Source organism: Scleropages formosus, chromosome 25 (assembly GCF_900964775.1).
Source record: "Scleropages formosus chromosome 25, fSclFor1.1, whole genome shotgun sequence".
Lineage (NCBI taxonomy): Eukaryota > Metazoa > Chordata > Actinopteri > Osteoglossiformes > Osteoglossidae > Scleropages > Scleropages formosus.
This window is the reverse complement of record NC_041830.1, coordinates 3,402,178-3,428,235: the sequence shown is the minus strand read 5'-3', so window position 1 is coordinate 3,428,235 and position 26,058 is coordinate 3,402,178. Positions and strand designations below refer to the sequence as shown.

Here is a 26,058-nt window from a genome sequence, read left to right as displayed (position 1 = left end):
AACGGGACTGTGGAACAATGAGGGACAGGACTTGGAAGAGCAAAGCGAGGTACGTTTGGGAGCGCACAGGGGGCAGTTGTCTCGAGTGAGATTTCGCAAGTGTCTTTTATAGCAAGTGCTCTGATTGAAGCTGCTGGTTGAGGTGCAGGACGTGGTCATGACAACTGCAGTATTTATAATAGAGAGAGGGAGACAGTGAGTGCGCAAAACACGAAAGAAACATTAATCTTCGCTTTCCAATGTTCGTTTGCATTTTACCTTTTTCTGATCACTGTATTATTTCCATTTAGTTTCAATCGTGGTCGTTTTCCTTTTCTTTGATGGATCACTGTCACTTGTATCACATTTATGCTTTGGTGCCATAGTTAGCAGGGTAAAAACAAAAAAAAAAAATTAAAGCCAAATGCAGTAACACACGAGACACTGTTAAGAGCAATGTGGTCTGACTGAAAAGAATGAAGTCTGTCTTACCTCAGGCTCACGAGCCTATGAACTGCTGTAGACGCACAATGTTTTGATGTGTGTCGCAATATAGCGCCCGTTTGTTATTACGAACCATTGTATGTAACTTAAATTTTTAATTTAATAGGCTTAATTATTAAGTTTTCATCTGATTTTTACTTAAAGGGTGACAAAAAAATTTACTCCCTGTCAGTAAGGGGGTGGTTACTATGGTTTGTATGTAAGTTGGACATTTGTAACCCAGGGACTGCCTGTATTTGTTTGATAGTTTGTCCAAGGTCGGTTACAGGGATGGTTTTATACAAGACAAAAAGTGCTCAGAAGGTGGATTGCAAGATAACAGGTGATGACAGTTTAGGAAATTTTATTATAGATATTATTTTTGTATGAGATATTTAAAAATTCAGTTACGCACACAAGTAGGTGTTGACATACAAGTTCCTGCTGAGCAATACTGCTTGTCACACCTCCAACCTTGTTGTTGTGACCCCGTCTGCCAGCACATCGGCGACACCTGCCACACCCTGATGAGAGGGTGGAGAAGAGGCAACGCCAATGGGTCCCCCACGCTGAACCCCAGAAATGAGAAACTGCTGTTTCTCACTGCACCCACGCTTGCTGAATCACCTCCTGGATTTCTGACCTTTTGCCTGTTTTCTCCTCGACCACGATTTCTGTCTTGTCCCTTCTATGAAGATCGCCTGACCCTTGCCTGGCCCTTGACCATTCTTTCGCCTGCTCCTTGTTTTCCAATAAAAGTGGAAACTCACACTGCGCTTGAGTCCGTCACCTTCCTGAGCCTCGCCTCCATGACAGGTGTCTTTGGACCAGCTGCAGAGTCATCAGTTGGGAGCCCTCTATTCATCTTTTCAAGGTATTGCCCTTTCTGTATGACCATAGCAAACGTCTCCATTGGGGTCTTCCAGCTGCCTTCATGAACCATGTGTTTCCCAGTTTTTATCTCTCTGCCTAGCCACAGCCAGAAGCTTGCCACTTCTTGCCTTCTTGGCCAGCTCCTTCAGTACTTTCTTCAACTTTGCTCCTGTCACTTCAACCTGCTTCAGTAGATGCTGAGTGGAAGTTTAATCATCCCACTTCCACTTGATAGATGACTGCTCTCCATACTCCTTCCCTGCATTTGGCCACAAGCTTTGAATATTTCTGCCTCTTCCTTTTGTGGGCTGCCTCCATTCTGTCCCCCCAAGAGATGGTAAATTTGACCATTATGACCATTTTGATTGACCGTACTGTGGTGTCTGGCCTTAGAAGGGTTGTTATAATTTTGGTGGGAAACTAGATCTGCCAGATGAGGTCTACTATCATGGGCCAGCTGTTTCCAGGAGAAAACACAGTGCTATTCTCCCTTTGTGTGATGCTCTGTGCCAGCTTTTTTTATTTGACCAACTGGATCAGATGTTTTTATGGGAGAGGGTGACCTTTGTTTACTTCCTGTCTGCTTGTCCCCAGGACCTCCACCATCTTCTGCAGGACTTGATCATGTCACCACCTGTACCAACCTTGTGATTGTGCAACCTGACATTTGGGGTATTACAGAAGTGGCACTTTTTGGAGCCATACCACCGGCAGAGGGTGCTGGGGCTTGAGAGGGAATCATAGGGAACCGTATTGAGGGACCATTGTCTGGACTATGGTATCTTTCACATCAACTTACAGTTCAGCTGATCACAGTATCACAAATAGTACAAGAGCCTTGTTGCTGTTTACTAAGTGCCTTTATTTTAACTTTTCCTCTTCCATTCTGACAAATTCTCAGACTACCATCTCTTTCCTCTCCTTTCCGGAAGCTGAAGAGCACAGCTTGTGTACCACCCACCAGTCAGACTGCCTGAGTGTGCAACCCCCGAAGAGGCAAAAGAAGATCTTGTGGTGGTCAGAGTCGAAGCGAAGGAGCTGTCACAAAGCACTGGCATCCAGGGGAATCCTGAGAAAAAGCATGCTCTGGCAAAGATGGTGGAGAAGAGCAGTGAGGTGCTGCTGAAGGCGGGTGAGCAGGTAGAGTTGGGTCTCGCTGCGCCTGGGAGAAAAGCAGTAAAAGAAGGCAGCGAACCACGGCTGAGTGCAAGCGTTTGTGTTTGGGAAAGTCCCCCTCCACCCGAGGAGGAGAGCGCGTTCCTGAAGGTGCCGGATGACGTGTTAGATGGCGTGGAACAGCGTACCCAGTCTACGCACAGACAGGGCTTTCCAGCCAAAATGAGCGAACCCTTGAACGTGAGATCACCAGTGTTTAAAGAGGCTGCCACTATGGTGGAGAAAGCCCCTGGCTTGAATGAAGTCCCTTCAAGCTACCCTAAAAAGGGGCGACATGGCGGAGAAAGTGACAACAACTTCACAAAAGCAGGAGTGCTGCACAAACAGAAGCAGCCAGTCTTGCGAGCATTGCGGCGGCCCTGTTGTGTGGTTCAAAGTGGTTCGACTCATATTTACAGTAGCTAATCGTGAACAATTTGTTTTGAAGTCTAATGACTGCACCCCCTCCATCTCAACTACGATTCGATATGGTGTGCCACAGGGTTCTGTGTTAGGTCTATTATTATTCTCACTCTAAATGTTATATGTTATAGCTATATGTTTTCTTTAAGCCTGATGACCCATCATATGTGGTGTCTTTAGCTGGTGGTGGTGATGCCAAAACTCAATCCAATCATACCAATATTTACCACAAATGTTATAAGCGTCAAGCGTACAGATTGTGTCAAGGATATGGGTGTCTTGTTGAGTGGAAAGCTATAGTTTGTGTCTCTTGTTAATGCATTGTCAATGCGTTCTTCCTTCAGTTGAGAAACATAGCTAAATTAAAGCAATTCCTATGTATGCAGGATGCTGAGAAACTGGTTAATGTTTTTGTTTCAAGCAGGCTGGACTATTGTAATGCTTTATTATCGAGTTGTCCATACTGGACTGTATCCAGGCTACAGTTGGTACACAATGCTGCTGCGAGAATTGTCACTAAAACTAGGAAGTACGACCATACGGTATTACACAGGTACTGAAATGGCTGCATTGGCTTCCAGTTACACTTGATTACAAAATCCTGCTCTTGTACTCAGTACGTGACATTGCTCTGACTTAACTTTGTGAGACTATTGATTTTATATCCCTGGATGATATCTTCATTCATTGGATGTAGGTTATCTTAAAGTACCTGTGATCAATAAGACCTCAATAGGAGGGTGTGCCTTTAGGTATAGAGCAGCTAAACTGCTGGAAAAGTCTACCAGTTACTGTCAGAAATGCCCTGTCTGTCTCAGTCTTTAAATCTAGACTAAAGACTTACATGTTCACTTGGGCATATCATTAAGAAATCCCTACAATATGACCCGAAGAGGCTGGCCAGCCATTACAGAAGCACCCCATGCTGACTGAAGATGATGACCAACTGCCGTGATGGACGAGACGTACCTTGGTGAACCCCAGTCGAGTTAACATACAGCAAAAATGCTATTATTAGTGGTAAACTGACTTACAAGTCTTATTTAATCTAGAATGCCCAGGATGGGTGGGCAGCCATTGGCACTTGGACCCCCGAGGTTTTTTCTCCTTCCTCAACTTTCAGTTGAGAGTTTTTTGTTCCTTTCCTCCAGCCAGTAGACATAGCTTAAAAGCATTGATAATTCAAGTATTCAAGTTCAAGTTTATTGTCATAGGTACAAGTACCATGTACGAGTATCATGAAATTCTTCCCGAATGCTTCTCCACAGACTATGGACAGAGACAGAGACAATAGAAATACTGCAGAAACATACGATAGTTTAGTCAGCTGGCTTCTTTGTTTTGTCTGATGTATTTGTTTCTTTGCCTGCCTTATGCCTGTGTCATTGCGTGAGAAGAGCGCTGTATAAAAATAAATTGAATTATTTCTGTAATTTGTGACAGTCCTCCCCTCCCGTGTCCCTCCCTGTACAATCGAATAAACCTAAATAATGTTCTAACATTTGTTTTACGAGACGCTGCAGAGTTGCCCGATGTCTGAGATGAAGGGAAATACGGAGGTTGTCGCTGCTGTCCGTCCGGTCACTGCGTGTTTAAAGGCAGTGCTGCTGCGGACAGGGGCGGGGTTTCTACACTCAAAGGTCGCTGTGTCCGGCGCTCGATCACACTCGGACCCCGACACGGCCGGGTAGACCCCAGGATCGGGTGCACCAGGTCCTGGTGTTTGTGCGATCAGACCCGCTCTTTCGCCGTCATGACGTCCCGCAGGTGAGTGGCGAGGGGGACGCGGCCGGGAACGCGAGACTCGGACCCGTGTCTTCCGAGTGCGCTGTCGAGATTGCGGGTGTTGGCAGCTCTCGGGTCCGGCTTAAAACTCTGTGGGTGGAATCGGAATCCGACCCCGTTTAGCACTTCACTTGAAAAAAATCATATAATAACCATTATATGATTTGCAATAATAAAAAGCTCATCAGCCAGTAACTGGTGGCCCTCCAACTGTAAGTGCTGGACCATTGTTTCTGTCTGTCTGTTTGTCTGCTTTTTTCAGTCGTGACTTACAGTGTTAGGGTTGTATAACAACTACTAGTTGCTTAAAATTATTTACCCTCTTATATAATGGCAACTTTTTACTTTTTCAACTCCTCTTTCAGCCCTAACCATTATGCCACCTGATGAGCTGGATATTATCTCTTATATTCCATACTAACTGAACGCTTTTTACACAGTGTTTTAGAGTATGTGTTACATGAAGGTTGTGAAACAAAGGTTCTAGTGTCACATCAGCATAATAGTCAAAAGGGGAAAATATTACAGTGAGTTTGTGATAGTGACCTGAACACAAACCTTGTAAAAATAAAAAGTCCATCAAAACAGGTCTGGAGGACAAATTACACCAAGCAGGAGGTACATGTGGTGGAGATGAAAGTGCAAACCAGGGGAGCGCAGCTGTTCTGAGCACCTCATGCATTTTCTTTGCCCATTAGGAGGGCAGCAGGTAGTGTTGAGGTTAGGGCTGTAGCCTTGTAATCTCAAAATTCCTAGTCTGAATCTTGCTCTTGCTATAGTTGTCTTGAGTAAAGTATTTACCCTGAACTGATAGAGTAAGAATACCCTGCTGTACACACACACACACTTTCAGAACCGCTTGTCCCATACGGGGTCACAGGGAACCGGAGCCAACCCGTTAACACAGGGCGTAAGGCCAGAGGGGGAGGGGACACACCCAGGACGGGACGCCAGTCCGTCGCAAGGCACCCCAAGCAGGAATCGAACCCCAGACCTACCGGAGAGCAGGACTGAGGTCCAACCCACTGCGCCACCGCACCCCCTCCCTGCTGTATAAATGAATAAATTTGTTCATGTACATTGTAAGTGGACAAATATCATGTGCAAATGTCCTTTATTACTAAAAATTATATAATGCAAAATATTAGAACAACCAAGGTGTAAATTGTTCAGTAGATACTCCAAAGGAGAATGAGCTGGAGTGTGATGGTAAAACGTATTGGTGGAAATCAGCTAAGTTTGATTTAAATGCCCCATCACATGTTTTTGTCCCCACATGCGTGACAATGGGAGAATTCGCTATTGTTAGCCCAGCATTCAGTTGCACATTTTTATTTGTATTATAATTTTATTTTTTTAAAAACTATAGTAAATATTGAAATCCCATTTTGTAATAGAGTGGCACCTCTGACATGCTGAGGAGTATGAAGTTTTTAACATTTTAATATGAAATTTATAAATGGCATTCTTATCAGCAAATATACAGAAATGATTTAAAAGATTTCATATTTTATACAATTTTCCTGTTTATGTTTTTTCTCTTTGCCAAGGGTGCCAGCTTTTCAGGAAATCATGAAAAGCACATGTAAAAAAAACTTATAAATCTAATTTTCAATATTAGGGGGAAAAAAAAAAAACTTTTACCAAATAAGAAATAAGATAATCTAATTTATCACAGTGACAATTTTGATATTCCCAACTTTTCTGTAAGGTTATAGTTTATTTTTCCAGAAACATCTTCACAATGTGTTCACACAGGCTTTACAGTGAGAAACATTACATAATAGTTTATTGACTAAAAGTCTTTTCCACGGTCATTCAATTAGAGCCGAGAACTGTGTCGATTATAGGCAGGATAATAAAAACTAAGAAAGGCCCATGTTCTGCGTGTATGCAGTCGTGTTACATGGTTTCACTGTGATAGACACAGCCTCTGCTCTTAGAGCACTGACTTTTTTATCTGAATATAAAGTACCAATATATACCAATTTACTAATTTATCTACCTCTAACAAATAATCTGGCATCATCATCATCAAGAGAAAAGGGGCAAGAGTACAACTCAGGAATATGTGAGTGGAGATTTTTTTGTTTTTGTTGTGTTGGAGTGGTTCTTGATGTTTACACAGGTGGGTTTCACTAAACAGTGGAGAAAAGGTGGTGTCAGCAGGTTTATGTTTGTGTCTGTGGTTGTGTTCGTAGAGTGTGCCAAATTCAGTGATTGAATTGTTTATAATGAATAATGTTTTAACCCCATACTTGCCTACACTTTTAAATGCAAAAAGTATCATGAATATATACAACTAACAGTATTATGCAAAAAGTGGACATTTTTAATACAGTACGTACATTTGTGCATTTTTAACACTTTGCACACATTTTTAAAATGCATTTGCAGAGTAAATTAAACAAAAATGTTGAGGGCCACTTGCAGTCATGATGACTAAGACTAAGGCTAACACAGAACTGTATTTACTGGCATGGGCACCTCGATGATCTATTACCAATATTCATCATGGCAGCCCTGTCTACGTACTGGAGTGCAATTTACCTGACTAAAAAAAATCCTCACAAGGACCTTGTCCCAGGAGATATTTTTAGTATTTTAGAATATAATACTTTACTAGAGTGGAGTACTGTAACTGCAGTTGTCACCCAAGCACTGCATGCACCACAAACAGATCGGAATTCAATCAGCTCTCTTTTTAATCCCTGTGTGCACTGATTAAACTCCTTCAAAGCTTACAGAACCGTGCTCAGTTTTCTCTGGTGGTAAGATCTTCAATACCATCCAGTACTGAGTTGTATATTAAATCTCAAAAATCATTACTCTCCATTAATAACGATTTAATGCAATCAGTCTAGTGATAATGGGTGGTGTGGTGGTGCAGTGTGCTCGAGTCCAGCTCAGTCTGAGAGTTTGCATGATCTCCCTGTGTCTTTGTGGGTTTCTGCCTGGTGCTCTGGTTTCCTTCAGAAGACATGTAGTTCAGATGAACTGGAGATGCTGTATTGCTCATAGTGTGTGATTTTGTGTGTATGTGTGGGTATCCTGCAATGGGCTAGCATCCCATCCAGGGTGTATCCTCCCACCAAACTTCTGCACCCACTGATTGCAGGATAAGCTGGCGTTAGTATTTTTGGTACTGTTGGGCAAGAATCAGTTCAGCACTGATTAGACTTCCATCTGTACATTTATTAAGGTACACATACATATATATGACAATTGATGTTTTTATTTCAGAAATAGACACATACAGGTAATGAAGAAGGGAATTTGAAAATAATAAATGTTGCTTTTATTGTACATTTATGTGAACATTACATATGCACAGAACACAAATTTGTATTTAACAACTGAAAAAAGACTCCAAACTAATTTTCAAAACTGAAATTGGTTAAGGGAACAAATAGATCTACAGTATTTACTGCATAGAGCAAGAGTTTGTTTCAAAGACAATGTTTAATTCAATTCAATTCAACAGACAATGTAACCTACAAAGCTGGAACATTTCAAAGGCAGTTCAGCGATGTTTTGTACAATATCTACATAATAAATAATGCAGCAGATGTTCGATGTTCTTATAAAACAGTTTGTTATTAGGCAAGCAAGGTTTTTTGTTTATTTTTTTTCTGTGATTATGATTTCTGTATTTATTTTACTAGCAAAACTCAGTACTGCCAAATTTCAGCACTCTGAAGCAATCTTCTAGTTTCTCCTAATCACGAAACCGGCCCTGGTTTGTAATGTTCACCTCCAACATTACCTATGGTTCAGTGAATGTTCACCTCGTGGCCACAATCCATCAACACACATGGCAGAAGGCAACGGTAAACCACTTTGACACACTTCCTTAACAAGAACAGCATGTGAGTGATTGCTATGAGCTGCATTTGGCTTTTGAGCACTTGCCGAACCTGCATAGTCTTTTCAAGGATAACACTACTGAGTGGTCATTTCCATGGTTCATGAGGTTGGGAATCTTTGATCACTCATACTCTGTGAAGATACTTTAGATTTTTGTGTCTGTGCCTTTTCACTGTATTCTTCAGCTGAAGTCACAGGGCTGTGGTGGCCATTGTGGAACAGTGGCCTATGGGAATGGAGAGGAGCATCTCATAGCTTTGGAGACTTGAATTTCTGAAGATGCAGTATTATGCACCATTCTGACAGTGTTGATACAGATACTTATGTGCCATGTGTGATGTTCCATGAGAATCTCCAGGCTGAACATCAGCCTGTCTTCTGTTTGTCTGTCTCTGTCTGGTTTCTTCACCCAGAGAGACCTGTTAAAAAGAGAAGAATCCATAAAAGCACCCTTACTCATTTCTCAGGCATAGGACACACTTCTCTTTGACAGTGACAGAGGGAGGAAAGAAAATCTCTGGAATGTGTGTTTCTAGAGGTTTTTTTTTAGCATATTTGCACGAAACCGGGGAGCCGTGACTCATTACTGGAAACAGAAACAGACGTCCACTGAGCAGGCCGGGAGACAACAGGCAAGGTGAAGAAATAAGATAGCACTTCCTGCACTTCCTGGAATTGAGTGGATGAGCATCCTGGGCGTGTCCAAACTGCATAACAACTCCTGATGGCTTGTCAGAGCCGCTGTAGTTTTCGTACTCAGTTTATTCAGTCTGTACTTCTTGGAAACCATAGCTTATAACCTCTGAGGCCAAGTTGGCCTTCTTAACTGGACAATTTTATTTGGTTTTTGAGAGTCAAGATATGGCTCTTTTTAGGTTACACCCCACAGGCCGGTCAAAGGACCTGGACACTCCCAACAAGAACACTGTCCTCCTGTATCTATGGCCGCTTGGTGGTCCCACTCACAAGGAGTCCAAAATTAAAAGTCACTGAGTTATCAATTCTCAGTAGGTTCTCTCAATGATGCCCCTCTGTCCCTCGGAGCTGCTTAGTTGCTTTCAAAATTCAATGTGTCTTAAACAACATCTCTTTCAGACTTATTTCTGTCCTGATCTCCTGACACCTCCTTAAGCTTTCACTTATTATCAATTAAAAAAATACTCCATATCAATTCTACATGCAACTACTTGTGTAATGTGCACCAGTAGACACAGTGCTGTTGGGGAAACTAATTTGAGAATCATGTCTCTGTGCTGAAACATCTTCTGTTTACTCTGAGACATCACTTAGACATCACTTTGGGAAAAGGTCAGGTATTTGAAAAGATAAAATGATAATTTAAAAGGACCAGGCTTCCTATTTGCTGTGTTATCACTGGCTATTCATCTTATTTCTTTTTATTTTCATTATGACTCAGTATTTTGCCAAGGTGCTCTTCAGCTGAAAGATTTAGCTGGGTCTGTGAATATCAGTTAAGATAGAGTGGTGCAGGATCTCAGAGAAGCAGCTGCTCTTATGACTGCTCTCTCATATAAAGTGAAATCTTTCCATGTTGAAAGCAAATTTGGTCTTTCTCAACAATCTACATTCCGGTAAGAAGTTCGATGCATAGATGTTGTATAATTTCACAAAAAGGTTTGCAAAAAATCTCTTTATGCTACTGTGTTCTGAATATATCATGTAGAACTTTGAAAATGAAATTCTGAAATTAATACAGTCGTGCATATTTATTATATCATCAGTCTCCCCCATTTTTCAAGGAAAGTTTCTATTTTATAACTGTTCAAACTGTTCAAAAGGCACGGACGTGGTTGTAAGGGTCAGAGCTGTCGTGCCACCTAAGCAGTGGGGTTCTTCTTGTACAATATGTAGCACTCTCACTTTTTGGGTTGGGGAAGAATTCCCGATAGCATGTGCAGCTGTTAAGCTGTGATTTTTCTTCTTCTGTAAAATTGAGTACAATATTTGTTACATTGCTGTGGCTACTGGCTCTAGCTCCTGACCTTTGAACCTGAGAGATTCACAATGAAGGGTGCTGTTGGTCATTCTCAGCCAGTGCTGTGTTGATTCTTCAGGGTTGTGCTGGCGTCAGTCTGGGGAGGCTCTTTGAGGGCATAAGGGTGCATGGGTGATTTTTTGGAGGTGTTTGACCGTTGAACAGAAGTCTTTGCTGCACACAAAAAGTGATACAGTTGTCAAAAATCTCCTCTTTGGCTGAATTATGGTAACCGTAAATGTTTAATTTAATGAGCCCATTTACCTAAAATGATAATACTCCTGAATCTGACATTTGATCCTCTCTGCATCCAGTCCATTCAATTTCAATAACTGCTTGTCTTAAGCGAGGTTGTGGTGATCCAGAATCTATCCTGGAAGCATTGGGCACAAGATTGAGGGGTGTACACCTTGGATGCCCAGTCCATCGCAGGGTGTTGTTATAGTCTAACCCATTAATTTCCCATAGCTGACAAATCTGACTGCACCCACCAAAAATGTATAAAATGTGAATTAAACACCTAAAATTCAATGAAACTTGTGATCATTAATTTTATGTTTGAAGATGCCTTTGGTGGAGGACATCTTGAGGCCTTGTGGCAATCAGATGAAAGAAACCATATTTATAACAGATAAAAGTTGTAAATGACTCATGTGAGCACAACACAACGTGATGGTTAATGTGAGCATAACTGTCAAAAACATCTCCAGTTCATAACCGAAAAAAGACTGCTGAAGCGTGAAATCCACTTGGTGTTGTACTTTAAAATAGACTGGAATGGACTTGAAAGAGACTGACATTCACGATAGCTTTTTTGCAGATCTGAGGGGTGCAACAAAAGATTCTTTGACCTCATCTATGACCAGCATCTAGCAGCTCCAGTCCCCTTCCTGCAGGAGAACTACCTGGCCGTGTTGGATACCCTCGGTATTATCAGTCAGTTGGGTTTGCCGGGAACTGGGGAGCGATCGCTTGGTAGGTTCCTCGCTGAAAACTTGAGCTGAGATGCTCGGTGATGAATGCCATTGGATTTTCGCTTACTGCGAATTTCCTTGCCTTTTTGGCACCCATTCCGCAATGCCTGTAGTACTACGGTGAGGCCTGAAAGTATCTGATTTTCCCTACAATGGTCTTCTTCAAATTTGGACCTCTTTGTGGACAGTGCACTCGATGTGTGACAAGGTGCAGCTGCAGTTATCGCGCCTTGGCAGGAGGCGCAGTGATGTCCATCTGAAGACTTACTGCTCAAAATAAGCTCCATGTCTTTGTCCCACAAATGTTGTGCTGCCCGAATGGTAGATGCTGATAATGTCTCTGTATTTATTGATAACATCCCTTAAATGCTTCCTCCCTTCTTAATTTATATAAACTTTTTTGTCCTAAAGTGCAGTTTTTCTACATGAACCTGCAGTAAGTATATCAGCTCCTTGGCAGTTTTATGATTGTTGTGTTTGAAGCTGAAGAGTGTGTTTCGTTTGTGTCTTTGGATGGGCTGCTGTGCTAAACACGAAGCTGCACAGCGCAGATTACACTATCTCAGTGCCCCGTGGACCCCGCTTGCGCTGTAGCACCGCTTTGTAGCAGCATGATTTACTGTGTATGTGTGCGCATGCACGTGTCTCTGTGTGTGTCTGTGAAAGCGAGAGTGCATCTTTTGAGTAGAAGCTGCATCAGTGCTAAATGCTGAATTCTTTGCATAATTACTTCCTGGGACATGTGGTCAGTGGTCGAAGTTCTGCTATGGATTTCTCTCACTGGAGGGGTTGTGTGTTTGCCTGTTTGCAAGCTAAGGGTGCTTTGGTGGGGCAGAGAGGGGCATACAGTGTTCAGCAGGGACAGCTGATGGCATAGTTGTTAGAGCTGTAAACTTGCAGCCAAAGGACCCAGGTTTGATTCCCAGCTCCTGCTGTATTAGCCTTGATCATGGTATTTACCTTGAATTAATAGTGTAAAAATGACTAAGCTGTATAAAATGGGAAAATCAGTGTAAGTTTTTTGGTAGAAAAACACTGGCAACATGAATAAATTGTCATTGACCCTAAAACCAACACTTTCTAAGATTCCTTGGTGCCACTGCTGTCTGTGACATTCAGCAGTGTCACCAAAGTCTTTTCCTTTTAGGATTTGCGTGACAAAAGAACAATTGTTACGGTCTTATTTATTTGAGAGGATTTATATGTATGTATTTTGCTTTCTTTACTGGGACTTACAGTTTGTATTGCTGTATACACACACACACACACACTTACCGAACCGCTTATCCTATACGAGGTCGCAGGGAGCCGGAGCCTAACCCGGCAACTCAGGGTGTAAGGCTGGAGGGGGGAGGGGACACACCCAGGACGGGACGCCAGTCTGTCGCAAGGCACCCCAAGCAGGACTTGAACCCCAGACCCACCGGAGAGCAGGACCCGGTCCAACCTACTGTGCCACTGTGCCCCCTTGCTGTATACATTTATACAACAATTTTTACAGTATCAGTTAACACTGTACTAGGTAGCAGGTAGTGTGGTAGTTAAACAACTGTTTTTATAAACAGAAAACAACCTGTACAGATATATAGTTTCATGTTAGTTTAGCGGTTCTGGTTTTAAACAGATGATCTTTTGCTCTTGAGTCTATCTTCTGCTCAACAGTGTGACAACTTTTCTTTTCGAAATTGTTACCACTCTGTTTATTATTTACCTTTAGCTGAAGCCTTTTTTAACATGATTTGCTCATTTAACTTATTAATTAGTTTTTAGAAAAAACAACTGATAGTGTTAAGCTATTTGCAATTACTTAGCCGTCTATACAGCTGGGTAATTTTACTGAAATCATTTAGGGTAAGTACCTTGCTCAAAAGTATTATAGCTGGACATGGGATTCTTAAGCACAGTTTGTTTGTTAGTTTCCACTGTATGAACCAATGTTCATCACATGAGTAGCTGCATAGAACTTTATCAGAATATCAATGATTCCTGATCACCTTCCTAGTAGTTTTTTTTTTTTTTGAGATATGTAAACATTTAAGAGGGGTGTAGTGGTGCAGTGGGTTGGACTGGATCCTGCTCTCTGGTGGGTCTGGGGTTCAAGTCTCGTCTGGGGTGCCTTGCGACGGACTGGCGTCCCGTCCTGGGTGTGTCCCCTCCCCCTCCAGCCTTTCGCCCTGTGTTGCCAGGTTAGACTCCGGCTCCCTGCGACCCCGTATGGGACAAGCGGTTTCAGATGATGATGTGTGTATAAACATTTATGTTACATTACAGGAGTAGTTGCGTAAAGGTTTTTCCAGGCATGATGTTAAAGTTATAGTACATGAACACTTACACATTGCATGAACTTAAGAGATCTTAGATCTTAGGCTGGAGACTAGAAAATGTAAAGAAAACAAAAAAAAGTTTAGTAAGTCATAAATGCATAAAATATTGTGTATGTATTATTAATCTATTTTATCACTTACTACCATAAATATATACACAAATTTATTAGAAAAAGTTACATTTTGTAACAAGTTTCAGTGCACTAAGGAACTGCAGACTACGTATTCTGTTTGGGTACGCCCAACATACTGTTGCAAGACAGTATATTGTTTTACTTTTTTGTGTGTTAAATACTGTATGGTCAACAGTATTAAGAGTAAAGGTTTGGGGGCGCCTGAAGATATTTGCAGTTTTTCCATTTTCACGGTGGTCCTGTGCCCCTAACCCCTGCAGATGTGGAGGACAGACTACAATATTTGCAATGAGAAAAATCAAAAAAGGAAAAAATTATTTTTCATTGCATATAGTCACAGCGTGAGTGAGATTTAAAAACTTTGTCCAGCCGCCAGTGACGAGTCAGAAGCAGAAACATGTTGGAAAGAGAAAAGTTTGCTGCCGAGGGATGGACAGAGGTTTCTGGAACCCTGCCATTCTGTCGTCTTCAAGGCTACATGTGGTCGCTTGGAGGCTGATGTACTACTCCTCCGATCCCAGATTAAACCACCCCCCCCTGCCCAGTGCAGCAGGCCCTGCCCTCCCCCATCCTGCTTGTATAACGGCCCTGATCGTGGATTAGTGCACGCTGAGCTGACTGGGTTCCCCCACGCGCTCCCACTACAATGGTCAGGTAGGAATTCACTCGTTCTACACTCCCGTTCACTCTCACACTCTGCCATTAACACATCTTAAAAATACTCTTGAATTTTCACTGTCGCTTTATGTGTGTCAGTGTGTGTGTTTATGTGGGAAAGTAAATGTCCAGGGTGCTAGATACACCGTGCTCCATCTGTGTTTCTGGTAGGGCCCTTTTAGCATCTCCCTGTGTTACCAGTGGGGGGTACTCACCAACGGGGTGATCCCACCATACAGTATGCACTGAGCACCAGTGACTAACCAAGGACTTCTGAAGGGTGGGCTGCAGCACCCCTAACAGGCAGGTCATAACCCAAAAACCTGCACTGTTCAGATCCTTCTGCATATGCCTACACTCTGGCGGTTTTATCAATGCAATATATTACATTAATGGTCATAATTAAGATTTCCTTCACACTAACACAGTAAAACAGCACACCAGTCAGCTGCCTGAAAAAGATGCTGTATCCTTTTTTACTGGGCATGGAGACTTCAGATGACAGATTGGTGGGGGATTAGTGTCTTATGCTTTTATTTTTGTGCTGTAATAAATTGTCTTCTGCCGTGGCAAATGCTGTTCTAGTTTTTCAGTATGAATGACGGGAACGATCAGTTGTGCAGCTGAGGTGACCCAGAGAAAGAGGACAGAAATATAAGGGTGTTTGATCAACTATTTTTGGCCTAGTGTATTTCATTAGTGTAGTTTATTCTTATAATAGTAATAATAACAGTAAAATAATGGCAAAAAAGGAATATGCTCCGTAGCACAGTCAAGTAGAATATTGAACATTAAGCTCCATAAACGTGGTTCTCAACAGCTGATAGTCAGTGAAAAGAATGATAGATGTGGCGATGGGCCAGTAAAATAAAATGTTTGTAAAAGACCCTCGTACGTGAAGCAAAACACATTTCACAGACTAGTATGATAAGGCCATCTGTTCCCAGCCCAAGTTTTCTTGGAGAAATGTGTTAAGAAAACATTTCAACTTGAGCTGGTTTAGTTTTCTAGGAAGAAGATTTTTGATTAACATACTTTTTCTTACTCTTACATTTTTTTAATCATCAACTGCAGCAACACTGGGAATGTTGTATGTTATGAATACATCCACGTGTACAATCATAAAAAAGGGAAGATATTTCAATATTTCAAAAGTGTGCTTGTGCCCCATTGTCCCAGAAGTAGTGTCCCAAAAGCTGTCCAGAATTAGCATGAGTTATCATACAAATGAAATATCATTCCATACATCATCCATAGGGTTTTTTTAAGTGACTTCATGTATGGGCCACAACAACAAAGTATTACGACTGAATTATTCAAGCTGTAGGAAATAAAGATGACATGGGTCCTAATAAGTTTGTGTTCTTGCATTAAATATATGTGATTCTGTAAGATCTCACTGTGAAGTGAGACTACAGATGTAGAACAGATTATTGCATTCATATTTACATTTGTGTCGATTTGCCCATTTATACAGCTTGTGGATTTAGCTGTAGCAACTGAAAATACTTTGGTAAGGAATACCACAGCAAGAGGTGGGATTCAAACCTCAGTCCTTCATGTAGGAGGTGATGACTTTAATCATAACACTATACGTTGGCTGTTCATGTTTGTTTTATAAATACTGGTATGATTGCTTTATGTTTACCTTATAAAAGCCACTGTTAAATCCTGTGTGTACAGTTTGGGTCTTATTATAATTTCAATGGTTTTAATAATTTCAATGCTGGTCACCTCAGCAGAATGGTTTCTGTTAATGAAACAGTAGGTGGCATAACATGGAAGGGCACAGATAGTTGCCGTGAGAGTCCTGGAGAGGCCCTGCTTTTCTACGCTTGAGAGTGACATTTTACATTACCTCTGTAAAATACAGCTCTGCAAATAAGTAGTATGGTAATTTGTTCTGAATAACTTGTATAATATGAGATTTAGTTTATTCTACTGTAAATTGTTGTCTATATTGCTGCTCATCAATCTGCAAAATTTCAGAATGGATGGAGTATCCACAGGGTGTTTTGTTTTGCCTATAATGGCTTTTAATAAACAAAAACCCCAGCAACTAAATTACTTTTTATGTTTCAAATATGTAGAAATGTTAGTGGTGGATGAGTGGGACCACAGGGGACATGGACACCATTCGGAAGTATTGCTCTTGTGCTGTATCTTTCACAGGGCACGCACGTGGAAAAGTAATTCAGTTTAAGTTCAGGATCTGGGGCCAACTTTCCACTTTTTTACATTGACCAAGCATTTTTCAATTAGCCTCATGAAAATATTAAGCTATGCAATGTATCCTCAGATGCTCTTACATCTGCGTGTGCACGTGTGTGTTCCCTTTCCCTTCTCTGCACTCAGCACTAACACATGAAAGGCAGGTGGTGGTGCTAGATAATGATTAGGGACTTGGGTTCATTGGGTTTGTCTCTTACAGGGCCTTTCTATGCTAGTTTGAACTGTAGCATTTCCCAACAAGTTTATTTTTTTGTCATAATACAACAGTGCAACAGTTAAAGCCTCATAAAAAGGCTACCAAAAAGTATAGGGAAAAGCATTGCGCAAGAAGCAGCAGGCAGTGTAGTCTTTAGGGTTACCACGTTTGGACTCAAAGGACAAGAGTTTGAATCTGCACTCTTTCTGTAGTACCCTTGACAAAGGTACTTGCAGTATGTTGCATGACACAGGATGCAAAGGACATGCGCGTTCATGGCGAGCCCTTTCTGATTATTAATTATGGACCAGAAGACTATGGGTACCCAGCAGGAACAATACAAAGCAAAGTCCTAAAACAAGACACAACATCAAGGGTCATGTTGCAAAAATAACAATATGGCCCTCTTCAGCAATGGAAATATATGTTTTACTGTCCCGTCTATGACTTTGTAATGCTAGTAGTTTGTTTATAGTATGTTATTGTATTATTATTATTTCTTTTACTTTGAAAAAACAATAAATCTCAATACTATGGGATGGCTGGTGGCGTCATGGTTGAAGCAGCTGCCTTTGGCTCCAAAGGTTGTGGTTTGATCCCCCTCTCCGGCTGTAGTGCCCTTGAGCGAGGTGCTTACCCTGCAATTGCTCTGGTACCTTTGCCCAGCTCTGTGCCAGAGTAACTAGTTGTGGCCCTGTGATGGACTGGCGTCCTGTCAAGGGTATGCCACCCTACTCCCTCAGCCTTGCGCTCAATGTCTCCGGGATAGACTCCAGCTCACCGCAGTCCTGCTTGGGACAAGCAATTATTGAAATTGGTTGGTTGGTTAAATCTCAATACTCAGCCTGAGCATGTCTTGCATCAATAAACAAGAAAAATGATCTTGAATCTAGGGGACAGCTGGTACCATACAGATTAGAGCTACTGCTTTTGGATCTAAAGGTTGCCGATTTGATCCCCACTTCTGGCTGTAGTACTCTTGAGCAAGGTACTAGCCCTAAATTGCTCCTGTAAAATTACCCAGCTAAATAAATGGGTAAATAACTGTAAGCTTGTGATAACTGTAACCTTAACATTGTAAGTTGCTTTGGAGAAAAGTGTCAGCTAAATGAATAAATGTAAATGAATTTCATGACACTTCAGCTAATTTAGAAAGACAGGTTTCTAGCACTTCACTTCCTCAGTGTGTCTTTGCTGCACCCCTCCCTAGCTATGATTCTGTTTGTGGGCTCATATTAAGGGGTTTCGCCACTCAACCCTTTCTGGTCATATATTGTTTAACTAGTTGAACTCGAGTGAAAGCCAGAAGTCCTTTAGGTGGTCACTGAAATGTTTTAAGGGGAGCTGGAACCTGCGGCTCTTTTCCCACTAATGATATTGCAGCTCACTCCAAGCCTCATTGCACATGAGATTCCATGACTGGTTGGCAGCTGCAGTGCTTCTGGAGAGATGTTCACTGTTACGGCCAAACTCCTTGCTTCTGCTGTGGTTAATATATGATTATGGACCACTGTGTAGTTTTAACCACCATTCTGGGGGACTGTTTGTGGTTGTCTGGATGTGCTGCCATCCTGACATCTTCCCCAGGCTTTAGGACAGCTCGAGGATAGCCTGTCCTCTTAATAGAACTTCTTGGTGTCTTCGGTCTTGTTTTGCAGGTGCTTGACTTTGATCTCCTCAAAGTGCTGCTATTGTGAGATGCTGAGATAGTGGTAGCCTTCTGACTTAGGTGAAGTTGTCTGTCTGGTGCTTTACTCTAAAGTTTCTTGACTGTTTGCACCGCCTGCTCTGCTTCACCATTTGAGCATGGTGAATGTTGTCAAGCAGTTTTGTGCATTATGCCACACCTCTTACAGAATACTTTAAACTCATATGATCTATACTGTGGGCCACTATCCACCCTAAGGGTGGTACCATGCCTGCTAAACTGATCTTTCAGAGCCTCTATAGCAGTGTGGCTTAAATTCAAACAGGTCTGAGGCTACCTCTTCAAATAGTTTCTCTAGTATCTCCTTACTTCTTCTGTTTGAACCAATGTCTGATGATCCTCTTATTTCCCCAAGGTCTTAGGTTAGCAAACTTATCAAGCACTTTGGAAAGAACCTATTTCTCAATTTCAGTCCATTGTAAAATATTATGGTTTTCACTGCCTTGCTCACTGATATGTATGCCTAGCCCCCTGCTTCTTGCTGTAGCCATGTCAATTCCTCAACCTTATCCTGTGATCATTACTATAGTAATTTGGTCACAGGCTGCCACAGTTATGGCATCAGTTAAACTATCATTTGCACCAACAGTCTGTAAGTACGAGTCATAGATCCTTCAAACTGGTTAAAACTGTCATTCGTTCCTTCGTTCCTTCTTCTGTTTGAATCAATGTCTGATGATCCTCTTATTTTCCCAAGATATTAAGTTAGCAAACTTATCCAGCCCTTTGGAAAGAACCTCCTTCTCATTTTCACTCCATTCTAAAATATTGTGTTTTTTTCTGCCTTGCTTACCAATATATATGCCTAGCCACCTGCTTGTTCCTTAGATGATAACTCAGAGGACCATCAAAGACATGTACAATGTGATTTTTGAATATCTGAAACTGTTGATACACATTTGCAGCATCCCAGTCTACTTTGGGGTACTTGAGTTGTAAAGTATTCATAACAATGTATATTCTGTGTAAACCAAAAAAACGCTGGCACCATGTCATATATTTTGTGTCACAGACGCAGGTACAGTTATTTACTGGTGAGTTATTTCTGATTATTTATTGTAGACTGTCAGACTTTCCAGGTTACCCATAAATTACCCAGCATCCTTAAATAATTGTAAGTAGCTTAACGCTGTAAGTCGGCTAAACGAATAAATTTAAATAGATTATGCTATGCTCCTTTTTTTTCTTGCCTGAGTTCTTATTGGTTAAACTGATGTCCATGTAGCATGACAGGTGGAAATGAGTTGTTAATTGGATAGGGACTGTAGGAGCTGCAGGCCAGATTCTGCCCGCTCCTGTTCTCACTTGAGGATTGACACAACATGAGCTCTGGTGTGTGTTTCCTTACTCTTCTGGCTTAACCGTCTGCCTCTCTGTGACCCTCGATGCCTTAAGGTGATGTACATTGAGCCAGTCTCTCCACACTGTAATCCCTCCAGGCTCTTGTCATCCCACAAATTGCTCCACAAATTGTTCCACTGGGTGATCAATAGCAGCCTACATGTCATTGCACCATTGTGAACATAAGGATCTACTATGTCAAGACCATGTGTCTTGGGTCATGATGGCAAGTGTGGCTACTGGGGACACCTGCAGTGCTGGGCTTTTAGTCACCTCCCCCTGTTATGAAAAGGGAGCCCAGTGTTCTTGTGGAGAAACCTGATGTCACACTTGCATCTGTGGTCTCGTTCTTTTGGTCATTACCCAAAGCTCATGTCCAGAGGTAAGGATGGTCCGTAGCTTGAGTAATAAACCAAGAGCCTTGTCCAAAGCCTCAGCTCCCATTTCACCACCACAGATTGGTAGGGTGTCTGCAGAAATATAAATTTCTGTCCCTTGACAATATCTTGCAATCATTATATTCAGTCTGTGTTTTTGCAGTATTTTTACCATGTATATTTTGGTGGACTAAGTATAAGGCCTCATCACAGGAGCGCTTACTGCATCATCAAAACTGTGTTTTGAAAGTTTAAAATAGAGCTCATCACCATCAAAAATTAACTAAATTACTTTTTTGCTGAACTGCTTGTTTGATATAATTCCATCCATTCAAACTGAGACATTATATGTCTTAGAATCAGAATATTACTGGCTTCAAGGATTTGTCTCTGTTATGTTCCTTTATTTCATTAAAATAATGAAAGTGTTGTAAGCTGTTTCCAAAAAAGAAATTATTTTGTGATGAAATTTTATATAGCTATATTTATTATCAAATGTAAAATATTACACTATGTGCAAATATGTAATATGGGGTAACAACATTTGGCCTTCTGCTTATGTGTTACCATACATAAGGTAAACTCAGAGAGAAAATACTTATCATACAGTATCTAATATGGCATCCAGATATCACACACACACACACACACACACATTTTCAGAACCGCTTGTCCCATACGGGGTCACGGGGAACCGGAGCCTACCCGGTAACACAGGGCGTAAGGCCGGATATCCTTTAAGATATTGTATTTGTGCTTAAGTAATCTTTTTGCTACTCTGTTCCCATGAGAGCTGCTGTTGTTTGGATCACTATGACATGTAAGCTGGTAAGGTTGCATGGCGGCATAGTGGGTAGCACTGCTGTCTCACAGCGTCTGGGTGGAATGAGAAAATGTGGGTTTGATCCCTGCTCAGTTTGCAGATTCATCCCATATCGAGGTGAGTTTCCTCCTACAGTCCAAAGAAATGCTGCTCAGGTGGAATGGTGACTCTAAAAGTGTGTGTGAGTGACAAGGAGAAAGCATGTTTCACTGATGTATGGATAAGTGACTCATTGTACATAGTAGTGTACATAGCATTATGAGTCACCTTGGGTGAGTAAGGTGTTGGAACACTGCATAGTGTTGATTGGAAGCTGCTTTGGAGAAAAGTGTCTGCTAACTGAATAAATGTAAAGCTAGTGGTGCCACTTTTCAGACAAGAGAAAAGCGGTATTGGTAGAACACTGAAACCAACATAAAGAGCAGACACAGGTGGAAGATGTCATGAGTCCTCCTGTGGTTAGGCTTTGCACTGAATTCTTCAGGGAAGAGGTAAAGTCCAACAAAATACGCACAGGGGGGAGAAAATTAAATTTTTTCTAAAATTTGTAGATGTGTCAGAAATAAAGCTTTTCACTGAAACATTGTGAGACATCCTGCACACTCCTTTCTTGATGATGTTATGATATGTAAGCTAATTATTGTTTAATATTTGATAAAAATGTATTTTAGTGTTGTGGTCTATACTAAAAGTTCCTTCTGTAAATATGTGGATGATTGACATGTTTTAACATCTCCCACTTGAAAATTTGACATTTGATGAGCATGACAATTGTAAGGAATTCTGGAATGTCCGGACACCCTTCTGGAAGTTATTAGAAAGTGCTGCATGATCAGACTTTGTTCTATGTACAGTATGTGGAAATATTTGCAACTTCTCAGTGTAATGTTTCTACCTGTATGCTGTTGTGACCCTGTGCTGTTCATAAAAAACAAAAAACTTTGTAGCTGTTTAAACGTATAAATTATTGAATGGTTCATGTACACTGATAAGTGTCATCACTCTATCACTGTCAAGGCTGTGACAGTGATGGAAATGGTCAAAGAATCAAGCTCTACTTTCTGTCTGCTCAGGTTCACAGTAATGGATAAAGACAGATAAACTGATTTCATCAAAATGTTCCATTAGAGCAACCATTTTCTCCTAGAGTTTCCTGAAGTCCTAATAAGCTTTTTATAAAATGAAATCAAGAATGGAACGCTCATGTATTACCAATGTTAAACCTCAACTTTATAACAGCAATTCTTCTTTCACAATTTGTGTCATGCGAGACTCCTGGCATGTTGTGAGGTGTAAACTTTAATTCCACTTTCAAAATATGCCAAAATGTACCTTAAAATTTTCTGAAAACCATAAAGAATCTTCAATAAATTAGGCTGAAACAAGCCTGATTGAAATGTGGCACTGTTCTGTGATCATGTGGTTCCAAACCAACACCACTACAAAGGAGTTTTTAGCTAAATTTAGCTAAATATTTCCTAAAGTCTAGTCTTTGACTATTTGGTTGCACCTTAGCATTGCTGGGATAGAAGTTTCACTGCATTACATCTCTGTTCTCCAATCAGGTGGTTCCACCCCAACATTACTGGGATGGAGGCTGAGCAACTCCTACTGACCCGGGGTGTCCATGGCAGTTTCCTGGCAAGGCCAAGCAAGAGCAACCCAGGAGATTTCACGCTGTCGGTCAAGTATGGAGCTTTTAACTTTTTTTGGGGGTGGGTATGAATGAGCTTGGGGTGACATAAGTGCTGCCTGATGTCAGGTTCAATGCAAGTTCAACAGTTTCAGCTCAGCTTTAGGCTAGTGTAACTGAGCAAGCTGACCCAAAGTATATTCAACCCGTGCTGTTTTGAATTACACTCCAGGTATATTTTGACAACCAAAGGAAGCATCTTGCACATGTCTCTTCTGTGAGATGTGAGGGCTTCTTGTCCAGTGTCCAGTTTTTGTAGATGTTTCCATTCTTGTATAAGGAAAATAAGAGCCATAATTCTTATGATCAGGAATCAAGTAATGACATGACCTCGGATGACATTGACATGACCACAGGTGATTTCACTAGATTGATATTTGCCATTATAGAGTGATTAAGACAGAATTGACCGAGCAGTTGGACTAGAAAGAGCCACCTTCTGAGATCTCTCGGCATGTATTTTGAGTCCTGCTAGACACAAGTTCTGTAAAGCTGCTCTGTGTGAGCCAAGAGACAACAAGAGGTGGATTAGTGACTAATCCAGCAGGATGTTAGTAACTGCAAAAGTAGAATGCAGTCACAGCTGCTCGTATGACCTCTGGGAAGGATACAAATATCTATTTGTAAATTTTAACAAAAATTAATTAAACTCAATTAAAAAATCAATCAAATTTATTTTTATAGAGTGCTCTTCTCTCATAGTGACACAAAGCATTAAACAAAGGATAAGGAAACATAATACAAATAAAAAGTTGGTTCAACATTAAATTACTACAAGAGCTATATTTGTTATAAAAGCTATAAGTAAGCCAACTGGATATTAAAATAAAAAAAAAACTCCCAACTGAAGGCAAAGGAGGAAAATAACCTTTACGGATTCAACTGCTAGTGGCTACCCACCCTTCCTGGGCATTCTTGATAGAAAAAAGAATTTTAGGCAGAATTATTCAGCCATTTATAACATTACAACAGTCAATGAAAGCTAATAAGCTGATAACCTGATGTCCAGGTTCACATGTGCTGATCTCCTCCATCATGTCACACAGTCATCAGCTTATGTCAACATAGAGTGCAGGTATCACAGCTGGTCTCCTCAGGTCTCGTCAGATGGGAAACAATGCTGAACACAAGAGAAAGGTTTCATAACTGATGACATAACGAGGGTAGAGAATTTGATACCAAAAGACAAAATATAGCAATGCAGCAAACAGGAATTATAATTATGATGGATATGCCAATGTGAACAGATGAGTCTTCAGCCTGGATTTAAAGGCTGAGACAGACGGGGTGTTCCTGACAACTTTTGGCATCATCTCTACGTCCAATTCTTCCAGGAAAGCTCCGGTTTACTGTTGCGCTGCTCAGGACAAGCAGTTATTGAAACTGGATAGATATGGAAATACAATTTTAAGTCATAAATGTTATTTTTTTTATGTAATTAATTATAACACGTATGTTATGCTCAAAACACAAACATACCTTAACAACTAAAAAGAAACTAAAAACTAAACATATTTTCAAGATTGATAATATACTATTTACTGCTTCATAGGAAGTTTTTCCTACAAAGTTGCCAATATGTCAAACCAAGGGTGGTAATGTATCAAAAGATGTTTACATAGAACATCAGGTGGCAGACCTTCTTCAGTTTTCTAATTTAACTGTTTATTCACATACACATATATTTTCTGAAACCGCTTGTCCCATGTGGGGTCACGGGGAGCCAGAGCCTAACTCAGCAACACAAGGCATAAGGCTGGAGGGGGAGGGGACGCACCCAGGACAGGACACCAGCTCGTCTCAGGGCACCCCAAGCAGGACTTAAACCCCAGACCCACCAGAGAGCAGGACCCAGTCAAACCCACTGCGCCACCGCATCCCCTGGGCTGTTAAATTAAATTGCCCCCCCAGCATTACTATTTAAACTGTAGTTTCAGTAGTAGAATTTGGCTTCCTCCAATGTCGATGGCCCTAGGTGATTGCCTAGGTTCATTTAATTATAAAACCAGCCATGATGAAAAGCAAGGAAAGATTATGAGGTACTCTTAGGTTAGAGTATGTTATTGCTTCATGGTCGAAGGACACCATACCTCTTTCTTTGCTCGAGTATTGGCATCTGAAGACATTAGTTAAAAAACTTAAATATGCAAAATTAATTTCAGTTAAATTAAATCTGAGCTGAAACATGAAGGGCAGAAATGAAGTTAGAAAATGCCACATATAAAGATCAGCTGTTTCTGTTTCAGCTTTTGAGCAGTGTGTATGTTGCTGTGTAAGTCATTAATCATTTGAATAATAAATTTTTACAAAATGCTACATTGGAAATGTAGATAGTTTTATTTATCTGTTTCAGGTAATTACGCTCTGTGCTGCCGGGTAGGCTCCAGTTCCCCACGACCCCGTGTGGGACAAGCGGTTCAGAGAATGTATGTGTGTGTGTGTGTGTGTGTTTCAGTTAAAAAGTCAAATGGTCTCAAGATCTAAGCCAGCAGATTTTATGACTTGTTCTTTTTTGCTGACTTCTGTAAGTAACTTTGTTCATATACAGGGATTTAGTTCAGTGGAAATCAATGGAGACACATAGGTCAATAAAAATAATCTAGTATATGAGAGTAGGGTATGAAGAGACCTGTTGTGTCTGCCATGAGCAATAATTGTAGTAACCACCAGAGGTCCGGTTCCAAGTCACCTGGCCGAACGTGGCACAGCTGTTCCAAATAATAAAATTGTAGCACAAACTATGAAGGAAAGGAGGTTCATAAAGTTGTGAATCCTTTACCAGCTATCTTCTGTTTTTGCCTGTGATAACCTAACAGTCCTTGTTCCCTGTTTACTTACAATTTTCCAAAATCCAATTTACAGTTTGTTTCTGCTCCAATCCTGAAATCCTATTCTGTTTGCGCCAGTCTTCTGTGCTCCTCTCCCGGTCTTGTGTCCCAGCCCTGAGCCCTAAGTCAGGCTTCTGCATACTAATTCTGTTCCACTTAGGGTCCTTGTGGAAACACCCTGTGTGTCTCTCTGCTCTGTGTTTCTTGTAC

At 41.1% G+C, this 26,058-nt stretch overlaps 1 protein-coding gene across 1 annotated transcript in view; it reads left to right on the top strand.

Annotated features, from left to right (window-relative positions):
- The first annotated feature begins 4,553 nt into the window (after window positions 1-4,553).
- ptpn11b (protein tyrosine phosphatase non-receptor type 11b) overlaps window positions 4,554-26,058 on the top strand; it is a 40,501-nt gene continuing 18,996 nt past the window's right edge. Inside the window, exons 1-2 of the mRNA XM_018741946.2 lie at window positions 4,554-4,680; window positions 22,893-23,015. Coding sequence (XP_018597462.1) covers window positions 4,667-4,680; window positions 22,893-23,015 — 137 coding nt within the window. The 5' untranslated portion in view covers window positions 4,554-4,666. The remainder of the gene's footprint in view (window positions 4,681-22,892; window positions 23,016-26,058) is intronic.